At 37.4% G+C, this 14,488-nt stretch overlaps 1 protein-coding gene across 2 annotated transcripts in view; it reads left to right on the forward strand.

The window, feature by feature from the left end:
- LOC129426315 (NXPE family member 3-like) overlaps nt 1-12,848 on the forward strand; it is a 53,501-nt gene extending 40,653 nt beyond the window's left edge. For both annotated transcript variants that reach the window (XM_055182569.2, XM_055182570.2), the window contains exon 8: nt 11,834-12,848. In XM_055182569.2, coding sequence (XP_055038544.2) covers nt 11,834-12,031 — 198 coding nt within the window. In that variant the 3' untranslated portion in view covers nt 12,032-12,848. The remainder of the gene's footprint in view (nt 1-11,833) is intronic.
- The last annotated feature ends 1,640 nt before the right edge of the window (nt 12,849-14,488 follow it).

Raw genomic sequence — 14,488 nt, forward strand, 5'->3', positions numbered from 1 at the left:
TGTTTACTATTCACAAACATACAGAAACAGCAATACTGTTTCTGTTATAAGTACTGCACAGTAGTACTGTACTAACTTCCACAAAGAATAAATAAAAGTAACATTATCAAAGTCCCTGTAGTGTAGATTATTTTCGATGAGAAGCGAAATAACGTTAAACATTGTAAGTAAACTTGAGTTGCAAGTTCTAATCATTGCAAAAGCGTGTCAACTAAGTTACCACATTTACAAATAACGTCCACACAGCGGTTATTCATGCTTGTCGTCTGCCCTCGTCTTTGGGAAAACAAAATATTTTTATGTCAGACCAGGTATTGAGTCAGTTAACTTCACAGTTAGCCACTAGCCAGACCCATAAACAAACACAATCCGACACGTATGATGGAGAAAAGAGTGACTGATCAATTTAACGTTACTCACTTTATGCCATATTAGCTAGGTCATACTTTTCAAAGAAAATAAAGAAAGATAAATAATATACACACTTACCTAACGCGGTTTGGATCTCACCGCGTGGAATGTATCTGGAACGTTTCTTCATGCGCATGCGCGGTTCGTCTTGCGCGCCAATTGGTTTTAAAAAATATACATCACAACATAAAATATTAGATTATATAAATATATCAAAATAAATATATCCAGTGCTGAAAACGGACAGTAGTGATACATATAAGCGTTATTAGACGTTTATATTACTCTACTAATTTATAACCTATTTAAGAAAGCATCTGGGAACATTAAATATTTTAAATTTCAGATAATATAGATAGATTACATAAACAAGATGCTGCACATTTTCGTTATTTTTTAGATACTACTTTAATATTTGTAATTTTTTTATTTCATTTACTTTGTTCCTGTAAGTGTTTATAATTTCTTTTTATAATTAAGTCAAGATTCAAAACAGTGATCCACTTTTCCCATAAAAAAAAATGTAATTTAAGGATGTCCCCGTTGGTGTGTTCTCCATAACCCACATAAAAGATGAAAACATTTAAAAAGGTTTTGACCCTGTTTTTAAATTTCTAGACAATAACAAATAAGATTTCAAGGATATTTTAATCCTTAGGACATGTCCGTACTTGTCATTTGAAAAAGCTGGTCACCTTAATTTAAGGGCAACCTATCCATCACATACATTTCATTAAAATTCTTATGCACTTATTGGTTTTCTCCTCTGTGGCTTGATTCTTTCTAGCATCATCTGACCATGTAATGTATATGAATGATTGGAGCATCTTCCATTCCAACTTACTTTCTCGTTTTTTTCTGTACCATTTCAATCACACAATGTCTCTCTGATTGTCAAAGCTTTTGTACGTAATGTACACAGTTCCCCAAAAAAACCCTTCCTGGTTCATAGTGTACAGGACAACAGGACTTTGCACAACTGGCTTTAACCTGCATGGGTTATACACACACAGTGGGCTCGGTGACATAATCTTCCAAATGTAAAGCCATGCCACATTTTTTTGTCTTGTTGTCATTTTCAACACATTGATATTAAAGTGCCAGGCCGTTTCAATATCGAAAATTACCTTTATTGCAGTGTGTCATGTAGCTGTCCATCTATGGTGTGCAAACACACAAGTTTCTAAAGTAGGGAGTTGAACCATGTTACATACATTTTCTTTTTGAATCTCTGACCTGTTGTCTATTTACATATAAAGGCAATACTTTGCATAAGACTACAGTCTTGCACCAAAACCCTGATCTGCCCACAGACCCTTACACTAGTTGGTGTGTTAACATCATGTCTAAGACACTGTGTTTTAAGCTGTAAGGGCAAGTTTGTGTTGTTTTCACTACCATGAAGATAAATCAAATTCAGAGGATAAAAACCCTTTTTTGTTATTTTACTGACGATTGCTTCTCCAATCTAGGTGAGTTCAAGGCAGGATTTGCGAAACGTTTGACCCTGAAAGATGGTTCACCTACTTTATTTGGACCAACAAACATCTCAGAGTGTTCTGAATGTCTAGTTAGCACTAGGCTAACGCATGTAGTTGCAACTATTATTTAATGTTAAGCTCTTGGCCTGGTGCTTACCTGGAGGTAAATTTTAGAGTCTGTCATTGTTCTTATTACTTGGTTTAATGATAAATGATGTGCAATGATCTTGTTTTTTTTTTTTATTTTATTTAACAAGAGCGTTTTAAGATTACAAGAACCTTCATCAAGTACAAATATCATCAAAGGAAGTTTAGAAAATGCTGGATCTAGGAATGTTTTCTCTTAACAAAACGAGAACCTTCATCAAGTACTGTAAAAATAACATTCAAAGGATGTTTCAAGAACGTTGTTCTAAGAACGTTTTCTACTAAAAAATTTTCTTAACATTTTGACAACCTTCATCAAGTAAAAATAAAATCAACAGGACGTTTTGAGAACGTTGTTCTAAGAAAGTTTTCTCCTAACATTATGATAACCTTCATCGTGTAGAAATAAACTCAACATGACGTTTCGAGAACGTCGATTTAAGAACGGTTTCCCGTAACATTATGACAACCTTTATGATTTAGAAATAACCTCAAGAGGACATTCCAAGAACAATGTTCTTAGAATGTTTTCCTGTAACATTATGACAACCTTCATCGTTTAGAAATAACCTCAAGAGGACATTCCAAAAACGTTGCTCTAAGAACATTTCCCGTAACATTATGACAACTTTCATCATGTAGAATTAACCTCAAGGGGACATTCCGAGAATGTTGTTCTAAGAACGTTTTTCCGTAATATTATGACAACCTTCATCATTTAGAAATAACCTCAAGAGGACTTTGCAAAAAAGTTGTTCTAAAAACGTTCCCCGTAACATTATGACAACTTTCATCATGTAGAAATAACCTCAAGGGGACATTCCGAGAATGTTGTTCTAAGAACGTTTTTCCGTAATATTATGACAACCTTCATTGTTTAGAAATTAACCTCAAAAGGACGTTCCAAAAACGTTGTTCTAAGAACGTTTCCCGTAACATTATGACAACTTTCGTCATGTAGAAATAACCTCAAGGGGACGTTCCGAGAATGTTGTTCTAAGACCGTTTTTCCGTAATATTAGGACAACCTTCTTCGTTTAGAAATAACCTCAAGAGGACGTTCCAAGAACGTCGTTCTAAGAACGTTTTCCCGTAACATTAAGAGAACTTTCAATGTGTAGAAATAACCTTAAAAGGACGTTCCGAGAACGTCGTTCTAAGAACGTTTTTCTGTAACATTAAGAGAACTTTTATTGTGTAGAAATAACCTCAAAAGGACGTTCCGAGAATGTTGTTCTAAGAACGTTTTCCAGTAACATTAAGAGAACTTTCAATGTGAGGAAATAACCTCAAGAGGACGTTTCAAGAACGTTGTTCTAAGAACGTTTTCCCGTAACATTAAGAGAACTTTCAATGTGTAGAAATAACCTCAAAAGGACGTTCCGAGAACATTGTTCTAAGAACGTTTTCCCGTGACATTATGACAACCGTCGTCGTTTAAAAATAACCTCAAGAGGATGTTCCATGAACGTTGTTCTAAGAACGTTTTTTCCGTAACATTAAGAGAACTTTCATTGTGTAGAAATAACCTCAAAAGGACGTTCTGAGAACGTTGATCTAAGAACCTTTTCCAGTAACATTAAGAGAACTTTCAATGTGAGGAAATAACCTCAAAAGGACGTTCCGAGAACATTGTTCTAAGAACGTTTTTTCGTAACATTAAGATAACTTTTATTGTGTAGAAATAACCTCAAAAGGACGTTCCGAGAACGTTGTTCTAAGAACGTTTTCCAGTAACATTAAGAGAACTTTCAATGTGTAGAAATAACCTCAAAAGGACGTTCCGAGAACATTGTTCTAAGAACGTTTTCCGGTAACATTAAGAGAACTTTTAATGTGTAGAAATAACCTCAAAAGGACGTCCCGAGAACGTTGTTCTAAGAACGTTTTCCCGGAACATTATGACAACCTTCATCGTTTAGAAATAACCTCAAAAGAACGTTCTGAGAACATTGTTCTAAGAACGTTTTCCCGTAACATTATGACAACCTTCATCGTTTAAAAATAACCTCCAGAGGATGTTCCGAGAACGTTGTTCTAAGAACGTTTTTCCGTAACATTAAGAGAACTTTCATTGTGTAGAAATAACCTTAAAAGGACGTTCCGATAACGTTGTTCTAAGAACGTTTTCCCGTAACATTAAGAGAACTTTCAATGTGTAGAAATAACCTCAAAAGGACGTTCCGAGAACATTGTTCTAAGAACGTTTTCCCGTGACATTATGACAACCTTTATCATTTAAAAATAACCTCAAAAGGACGTTCCGGGAACATTGTTCTAAGAACGTTTTCCAGTAACATTATGACAACCTTTATCGTTTAAAAATAACCTCAAAAGGACGTTCCGAGAACATTGTTCTAAGAACGTTTTCCAGTAACATTAAGAGAACTTTTATTGTGTAGAAATAACCTCAGAAGGACGTTCCGAGAATGTTGTTCTAAGAACGTTTTCCAGTAACATTAAGAGAACTTTCAATGTGAGGAAATAACCTCAAAAGGACGTTCCGACAACATTGTTCTAAGAACGTTTTTCCGTAACATTAAGAGAACTTTTATTGTGTAGAAATAACCTCAAAAGGACGTTCCGAGAACGTTGTTCTAAGAACGTTTTCTCACAACATTATGACAACCTTCATTGTTTAGAAATAACCTCAAGAGGACGTTCCAAGAACGTTGTTCTAAGAACGTTTTTCCGTAACATTAAGTGAACTTTTAATGTGTAGAAATAACCTCAAAAGGACGTTCCGAGGACATTGTTCTAAGAACGTTTTCCCGTAACATTAAGAGAACTTTTAATGTGTAGAAATAACCTCAAAAGGACGTTCAGCGAACGTTGTTCTCAGAACGTTTTTCCGTAACATTAAGAGAACTTTCATTGTGTAGAAATAACCTCAAAAGGACGTTCTGAGAACGTTGGTCTAAGAACGTTTTTCCGTAACATTATGACAACCTTCATTGTTTAGAAATAACCTCAAGAGAACGTTCTGAGAACGTTGTTCTAAGAACGTTTTTCCGTAACATTATGACAACCTTCATTGTTTAGAAATAACCTCAAGAGAACGTTCTGAGAACGTTGTTCGAAGAACGTTTGTTCATCAACATCATAAGAACGTTATTCAACCTTTAATAACGTTATAGGAACATTGCATAAACGTTGTGTTAAAAACGTTTTGCTCTAACCTTTAAAGAACTTTTAAAAAACGTTAGCGAATGTTGTGGGAACGTTCCCTGTTAGCTGGGAATGTCGTAAAATGAGGGCATGGGGGAGGTGGAGACTTGAATTTATATGGGCGTGTTATTCTGATGACGATCGTTTTCAGCCGCGGCATTTATGAAGGGCAGATATTGCGTACACCTAAATATCAACGGTACGCACAGTTTCATAAATCAGGCGGTGATAGGAGTGTAAGCATAATCTTACGCCAACATATACGTCCGTTTCTACGCAAGAATGATAAATGAGGGCCAATGTTTATGTGAAGCTAAGTTTGATAGAAACAGTCGCTAGATTGATGCTTTTGGGATGTGTTTCTGTCTTTTTAACATAAATTAATTAAATGATGAAAATGAAAATTTAAACTAGATTTACCATTTCATTATAAAAATACTATGCAAAATATGTGCCAAAATTAAATAAAATAATTTCATGTTCAATGTGATAATGAATCTACCCTGTCGAATTGAAAAAATAAATTTTATTAATGATTTGACATTTTCATTTTCACTATAATCTCGAGGCAAGACTACTAATATTGAAATTAAAAGACAAAGTTGAGAAGAGGAATCTGCAAAAACATTTTTTTAAAGGCTTTTTATTCATGCCCATGCAACAATAGTGAATAAAACCTGATTAAAATGTAAAGTTCAGATTACAATTTTTGTTCTCTTTTATTCAATGGTTTTCATTTTTATATGCAAATTCTATGTTAATCAGTGGGTGGGGTTTACTTGCTTGCGTCACAGAGACTGTCTGTGGCAGTGTTGCCAACAAAGCAACTTTATTGCTCCATTTAGCAACTTTTAGATCCATTTAGAAATGTTTTTTACAGAGAGACTAAAGACATACTAAGCAAAAGATCTAGGCTAACACATGTGGGGCCACAATGGAAGCTGAGAACAAAATCAGCTGGATCCCAGTTGGGTAGCCCATTTGGGCCCCACATATCACCCCAGATGCAACCTCTTTTGGCCCCACATGGGTGTGTTGGCTGGGTTTGCATGTACAAAACAGTGTTTTAGGATTTAAAGAGGAGCCATCAATACATAGATAGTCTAAGTGACTGGTCTTTGGACATGCTGTTATGTGTGTAGCTCACTGACGCATCAGCTTTGTGAGGTCTGAGGGAAAGAAAATAATCTGTGCATTGTTGGTTCCTTCTTTGAAATGTAAACAATTCTAAAAGAAAACACTGTTTTGTACACATGTGAAGCTCATCCACACGGCAGCTCTGTATAGTCTGAACTGAATGCTTCTAAGCTTAATGTATCTAAGAGAGACAGCATTTCATTGGGAAAGCAAGACCTGCCACTTGTGGGGTGGTGCATGCGACACAGTATGTGTACAGACGTAAAGCTAGGTTTGTTTTTGGTCACTTCTTTGCGGGAAACATCTCTAAATGAATTTAAATGTTGCAAAATGTAGCAATAAAGTTGCTAAGTTGGCAACACTGCTCCTTGACCTGAGCAAGTAAAATGTTTTTAAAAGTTTGCCTTTTGCCTCTTGCCTCGAGATTGTAATGAAAATTAAATGTAAAATCATCAATAGCATTTTATTTTTACATTTGACAAGGAAGATGCATTTTACCTTTAGAATAGAAATGAATTAAGTTTACTTTTTACATTTTGGCAAATATTTTGCAGTTTTAATGTTTATGTGAATTTTTATGTTAAATAATTAATTCGATTAAAATTGACAGAAAAAAAATTAATAGTTGCTTGCCACTTTTTGGTAAAAAAAAGTAATTATGTGTATTATGAAATTGTTAATCTTGTTTATGTTTTTAGTTTTATCATGATTAATTTATTTAAAACTGGAAGAATATGTCTTTCATAATGTACCGTTGGGCTGCAATATGTATTGAACAGTTGTGGTTGTGTTGGGGGGATAGATGTATATAGTTTTATTATTTTAGATAGTTGTTGTTAAGTATATAAATGATCTACAACGTTACAAAGCTTTTCTAACAGAGATCACTTTTCAAGAGCTACGACAAATAGCTCAATGGAACTTCAACATGCTTCTTCTGGGTACTGACTTTACAATGTTTCTCATGTAAATAATCTCCAACACTCAGGACAAAAAGGGAGTGAGGCCTGGTTGCTATAAGAGAGAATGATGAAGAAGAGCTTCAGCAGTAGTGTTGTTGTCATGCTGAAAAGAGGCTGTCAATTCTACCCTGATTCTCAAACCTCCAGTTAATTAGGATCATTGAAAGGACTAGATCCCTAATGTTTGCACCACTTCTAATCCAAGAGTTCTTGAAGGAAGGCTGCTATAAGGCTTTATCAGTGGAACACATTGTCAGTTGTGTACCGCAGCATCACATGTTGTTTTGGTCACTTATCACAATATACCCTTTGCTGAGGCAGGCCCACCAAGCCTGGGTGTGTGTCCTGCGGTTAGTTGTTCACCTTAGCAGCCCAGGTGGTGTCACTCCTCTTCAGCCACAGCCACTGGCTCGTCCTCTCTGCGGTGTTAGCCATCTCTTTGATGGCTTGTCTTTAACCCTGGCCCTTGTTTCCGACCTTAGACCAGAGAACGAGGTCTGGTTGCAGGGTAGTTGTTGCAATCTCCGGAGGGAAAATGAGCTTCTGATCTAGGTCGACTCACATCTGCCAGTCCCTGGCTGCATTCAATGGGGTCAGATCAGAATTTCAGAGCCTAGCCTTCAGCTTGTCCCCCTCTCAAACAAATGATGGTGGGTGTTGGCGCACATCCTGGGTGTTGAAGGTTTGGGCGTTGATGGATACCCTCTTGCACTCAAGTTTATTGGTTAGACACCTGAGGATCTGGTTGTGTCTCCATGTGTATCCACCTTGAGTGAGGCTGGTCTTACAGCCAACCAGGATGTGCTTGAGTGTTGCAGGGGTTGTACACAGGGGGCAGGATGGGTCTTTTCCAAACCATAGCTGCAGATTTGTGGAAGATAGCAATACATTACATGTAGCTCGGACGATAAAGTTCAGCCTGTTGGATTCTATGCCCCAGATTTCGCTCCATGTTAGTTTTCTTTTCTCGACACCCCCCAACGTCATCCATTGACCCTGTTTGGTTTGTGATACGGCTTTGGAGCATCTGGCTGCTTCCTCCTGTCGGTGCACCTCCTCTATCACCATGCCTCAATGTTTGGTTGCAGATGTCTTTTGCCAGAGAGGTGTTACAGTACTGAGGCCAAAGCCTCCTTTGCCTTGTTGGACATGACCCACTACATCACGATGGAGAAGAGCAGATTTGGCCTGTAGCACAGCTGTGGTTGGGGTCCACTTTTTCCCTGTTGCTAGGGTAGGAGCGGCGCCTCTCACCACAGGGTCCCGGGAGTCAGTGAGGAACACATTCAGCCTCACCTTGGCACACTTGAACTCTTCAACCAAGCTAGATTGGTTGGCAGTGCTAGGGCTCCGTCGCTTTAGAATTCAACGCTGCTAAGGCATTTGGGAAGTCCCAGACACTTCCTTACATGAAAATTTACTAGCCTTTCCAGTCGGTTGGCATGGCTAAGCGAGACCTCGTACAAGGTCAATGGCCACAAGAGTCTGGGTAGCAGCCCAAACTGATAACACCAGAGCTTCAGTTTCCACGGTAGTGCAGTGTTGTTGATTTGCTTAAGTCTGTCCACCACATCTTGCAGGAGTTGCTTGAGTTGCTGGGTGTCTTTGAGGTTTGCATTATACCATTGTCGAAGGCTCTTGATGGGCTTCTCTAGGACTGTTGGAATTGGTTCATTGGTGATGTAGATCTGCTCGCCTGTTAGTTGGCCTTTGACGACAGAAATGCTGCAAGACTTACTTGGCTTGAACTCCGTTCTTGCCCACTGGATATTTTCCTGGAGATTCTGAAGCAAGCATCTAGTGCATGGTTTTGTTGTTGTAATGATGGTCATGTCATCCATGTAGGCTCTAATTGGCAGAAGACACAGACCACTCTTGGTCCTCTCTGATTTGGTATGCCGAAGTAGTTGAAGCCCGTCAACAAGATCTCGTGAGGGACTGAGCCGAAGGCGTTGGCTAGGTCCAAGAACACCACATGCAGGTCTCTCTGTCCCTTTTTTTCAGATTGAATCTGGTGCCAGATAATATTGGCATGCTCCAGGCATCCTGAGAAACCCTGGATCCCGGTCTTCTGCACCAATGTAACAATAAAAGTGTTTCTTTGCAGGGATGTAGGGAGCCTTTGGGCCAGGACACTGAAGAAGATCTTTCCTTCTACATTCAGCAAGTTAATCTGGCAAGCTGGCTGATGGATGAAGAGTCCTTCTCTTTGGGTATTAAAATACCTCCTGCTCTTCTCCAAGCTTTCGGTATCATCCCCTTCTGCCAAGCCACCTTTATCAGCTATCAGAGGTATTTAAGTACTCTGGGAGTGTTCTTATAGAGCCAATAAGGGATACCATTGGGCCCAGGTGCTGATGCTGATCTTGCCTGCTTCACAGTCTTCTTCACCTCGCTCCATGTGGAAAGCCTTATGTCCATTTGATGTTCAGGTGCATGAATTAATGAAATGTCATTCGGAATTGTGACTGGCTCATGCCTCCGATCATCAGAGTAAGTCTTCCTCAGGTGCTCTTCCAGATGCTTTATGGTCATTTTAGACTCCCTCTTTAACAAAGCTATAGGGATTGCTGTAGAATAGATTCCTTGTCCGTTTTTTCTTCTTGCATTGTCGTCTGAGGTGCTCTGATCTTCGCAGCCTTGTCAGCGGCTGCTTTATCTCAGCCTGCAGGTTGTCAAGTCTCACTCTTTACATCTCTGTGGCCTTCCTCCACTACTTTCTCAGTTGTCTAAGAAGTATTGGTCAAAGCAAGACACCTTACTGAGCTTGGTGAGGCATTTCTTTAAGCCTTGATGGATTTTCAGGCTGTATGTTCAGAATGTAATGAAGTTATGTTATTATATATAGCCTTTATCCTGTAATGCAGTGCCCCCTTGTGGTTAGATAAGTTAGTGTATAAGTGTACAAGTAACTAGGTGATGCATGCTCTCCACACGAGGGCTAATAAAACATGCTGTTCTCTGGAATATAAAACGTCTCCATCTCTATAACGAACTACACCCCTTATGTATTGCTTTCCTTACTGTATATAGATGAATGTTGAAGTAATTTTTTTGCTGCGGGCTTGCTTAATTCACATTTAAACCTCTGTTCACAGCTCGTTTTTGTGTGAAGAGGTTACTGACGTTTTCTTGTGCCTCATTCTGACAGCATAATGACAGGTTTAATGTGGTTAAACAATTTCGTTGCTAGCTTAAAGGGTGTGTTGCAGGTTAAATTGTTCAACGAATTTGTGATGCCTTGAGAGCATTGAGAGTGACTAGAGAGACGAGTAAAGTACAGTTCTGATAGCACAGATTATAGATAGATAGGTAGCTAGACAGACAGACAGACAGACAGATAGGCTAGTATAGAGAGAAAGGCATATAGCCAGATAGCATAACGTTAGCATAACTTCGTGTAGAAAGTAAACAATTAACATACTCATGTGTGCTGGCTTGAGGGGAACCATGATCCTGCTGAAATGGGTATATGCGATCTTCGGCACAACTGATTCAGGCAATCCTGAAAGCTGAATGAGACATGTCACATCTGTTCGCGGGTAAAGCTTCTCAACCAGCGACCAAAACGCACTCACTTCTTTACAGCCAGTAGCGGAGTGGCAATCGGGAGAGTCGGGACTTTCCCGGTGGGCCGGTCTGATAATAGTTATACATTTCGAGTTATATTAGCAACACCACCTGGCGGCGTGATGTACTGCCGGTTCCCGCAGCCCGCTGGTCAAACTGTGTAGCCTCTCTTCTCAACAAAGTATATAAAAGTGCTCAACCCGTTTGGCAGGTTCAACCATGTCCAGGATTTATAAAAATATGGTGATCAATGAGAGGGTCCTCCTCAAATGGCATAGCATGTCATCCTTTGATGTAAAAAGCCGCCTGTTTATACAGTATGTATGCGGTCGGATGTGAGTGCGCAGCAGCTGACCGCTGCTTCTGCGTATAAAATGATTGTGTGATTTGTTATGATCGCATAAACAATGTATCAAAGCATACTTTAATTTCACAAAACAATATATTTTAGATTTTATTTGATAGACTAGTAAGTGTTGATTAAGGATGTTTTAAAATCTCTAGCCTGTATGGTGGTCAGGACATGAATGGATCAAATCAGCAGATTTGCGAAGTTTTATTTATCTCCAGTCCACATATATCATAAATAATAATTAGCATGGTAACTTTGAAGTATAACACATTATATATTTCCTACTATGTATATATGATTTCCATATTATATACGCAAGTAGTATTAAACGGCAATAATTGTCTCATCTATCTCTATGACTCTGGCTGAGGCTTTCTCCACTTGTCCCCAACATGACGTCATCGCCGAATTGCGTAAAAAAAACGTTGATACCAAAAACGTAAAAAATTGGTCTTTCCGACAATTTTTGAGACATTTTAAAAATGATATACATATCTTGAGTGATTTATGTACCAATTAATCGACAGTGGTGGTTAACCTGCAACACGCCCTTTAAGCTAATAAGCTTACCAATAATAATTCATTACTGATTTTTGTTGTTTCAGAATATTTTTCAAAGCGACTGGCTTGCATTGCAGTTGAACACAGTGATGAAGGAGATGTTCAGCGATATTAATGGAGTGGTCTACTTGGACGTCTGGCAGATGACTTCCTGTCATTATCTGCGTGAAAACATTCACCCAGGTCCTGTTATCATTGCTAATGAGATGAACATGTTTCTATCATATGTCTGCCCTCCCTGATATATTTAACACAACTACTATACATTTTTGCTGCTATATACAATACTATGTACATACATAAATACAGTAACCTGAATTGTGATGTTAATATTCTTAAAATCAGGAGATTAAGTTGAAAACATGACAGTTATGGCTTCAGTAATTGTGGATCAGGCATGTTTTCGGTTATGTGTTAAATTATATTTTTTATTATTTATTATTAGTGTTACTATTTTATATGTTTATGTTAATTACATTAATTACACTGATTGGTGTCTATAAACTACAAGAGTGATTTGCTGACTCACCTAAGTCAAGTCATCGTGTACTATGTAATGTCAACATAAAATGTCAGGTTTATTATACATACGAGTCCACACTACAGATTGTATATAGTAACACCTGTTGCATTTAATTACATAATTAGGTGCTAAATAAAGTTATGATTGATGATATAATTAAACTTCATTTTAATGACTAATAAATAGATATAAATTATAAAACTAAAGTTGAAATTAATTAAGCTAATTCCATGCTAGTCAAAAAAGTTCAATTAATTGTCATTTTTAAGTAGATTACACTTACATTTTTAAGTGCCAAAACTAAGGAATTTATTACAGTGTAGACACCATTACAGAAATTCTAATGGTTTCCATTACAAAGCCATAAGAAACCATCAGCCAATAACCATTTAAACCAAATGGTTTCCAATATGCAGTGTGTTTTGGGCACATTCTATTAGGATTTATTGGTTTGTATAGGTTTCCATTACAATTTATTGGTCTTTATTAACACTTTTAAAGTGGACATTCCACAAGTCGTTTTTAAGATATTAAATAAATATGTACAGAGTACATATGTGAAGTTTTAGAAGCACTGGGGACCCGATTATAGCACTTAAACATGGAAAAAGTCTGATTTTCATGGAATGTCCCCTTTAATGGTTTTGTATTGGTTCTAATGGTGCCATTACAAGTTTGTATTGGTCTTTATTTGCACATATTTAATGGTTTCCCTTACAGTTTTGTATTGGTCCTTGATAGTATCCAATAAACAAAATGCCACAAATAGAAGAAAACAAATTACCAAGAGACCCAAATAAATCACTAAATTTATTAAAGTCATAATCCCAGACGGCATTTCAACATTGAATTACCTTTTGGTTTTGCAAATTTAATCAAAGTTGATTTATGCGTCGTTGTTTCAATGACATCACACTTTCAACATGGGGGAATTAAGGTCAAATTAACATTTACATATGCATTGATTTTGCATATTGAATCAACATTGATATCACAAACTTCCTATTTTTTTACACTAAATAAAGATTTTTACTTTACACTGCAAGTCATGCAATGTTTTCAGTGCATTTATCATATAAATGCAACTTGCTGCTCATAACTTACAGTACAACCCCATTCATAAAACGAAACACCTAAAGTAGGTAAGGTTTGAATGTGTACAAATAAGATGCCACATGCCTACCCTTTCTAAATAAACATAAAAGCAGCTGCTAAAAATTAATCTTTTATAGATAAAACACATTCTTTCAAATAGTTAGGTTTCCAGTTAGTAGTGCAGAAGTGGAATATTCCAAATATAGAAGAAAAACTTAAATATGAAAACAAAATAATATTTAAAAGTCCTTTTACTCATCTGAATAGAGAACCTTTTTTTTATTCAAGGAAAGCGGCAAATATGAATTTTATTGTTGGTTTAGCTGTCAGTCTTCTTATGGCCACCACCACCCATCCATTCTGGCACATACTGTACTTAAAATATGATGACAGCATTTAAAGAGCAAACACAGGTTATTTGATTGTCAAAAATGCTTTATTTTTAGCCCATGTATAAAAAATCTTGTTATTGCAAGGGCAAGATGTATGTTTTTTAATTTTCTGACTACAAACATAGCATAGCCATGAAGGAAGAAAGCTGTTGTGTTTACAAATGTGACAATAAGCTTCAATTTACAGTGCATTCAGAAAGTATTCAGACACCCTTCACTTTTCAATTTTGTTATGTTGTTGCGTGATACTGCAATTGTTTTAATTTTTCCTCATAAATATATACTCTGTGACGGGTCACAGGTGACGGGTCTTCAATGTGCAAATATTAAAAAAAAACTGTCCCTTTGGTGTGAGGTTTTGTTAAACTGCAATTTTTAATTGACTTCCCTGCTAAAAAAAAACAGCATACCAGCAAGACCAGCATATGTTGTGTTTTGGTGCTGGTTTGCTAGTGAACACCAGCTAAACCAGCATCAAACCAGCATTAGCACCAGCTATACCAGCAACAAACCAGCATTAGCACCAGCTAAACCAGCATTAGCACCAGCATCCCATGCTGGTCATACCAGCATATGTTGTGTTTTGGTGCTGGTATGCTGTGACCACCAGCTAAACCAGCATAGACCAGCATAATTCCCATGCTGGTCGATGCTGGGTTGATGCTGTTTTTTTCAGCAGGGTTGACTCT

The sequence above is a fragment of the Misgurnus anguillicaudatus genome, chromosome 25 (assembly GCF_027580225.2).
Source record: "Misgurnus anguillicaudatus chromosome 25, ASM2758022v2, whole genome shotgun sequence".
Classification (NCBI taxonomy): Eukaryota; Metazoa; Chordata; class Actinopteri; order Cypriniformes; family Cobitidae; genus Misgurnus; species Misgurnus anguillicaudatus.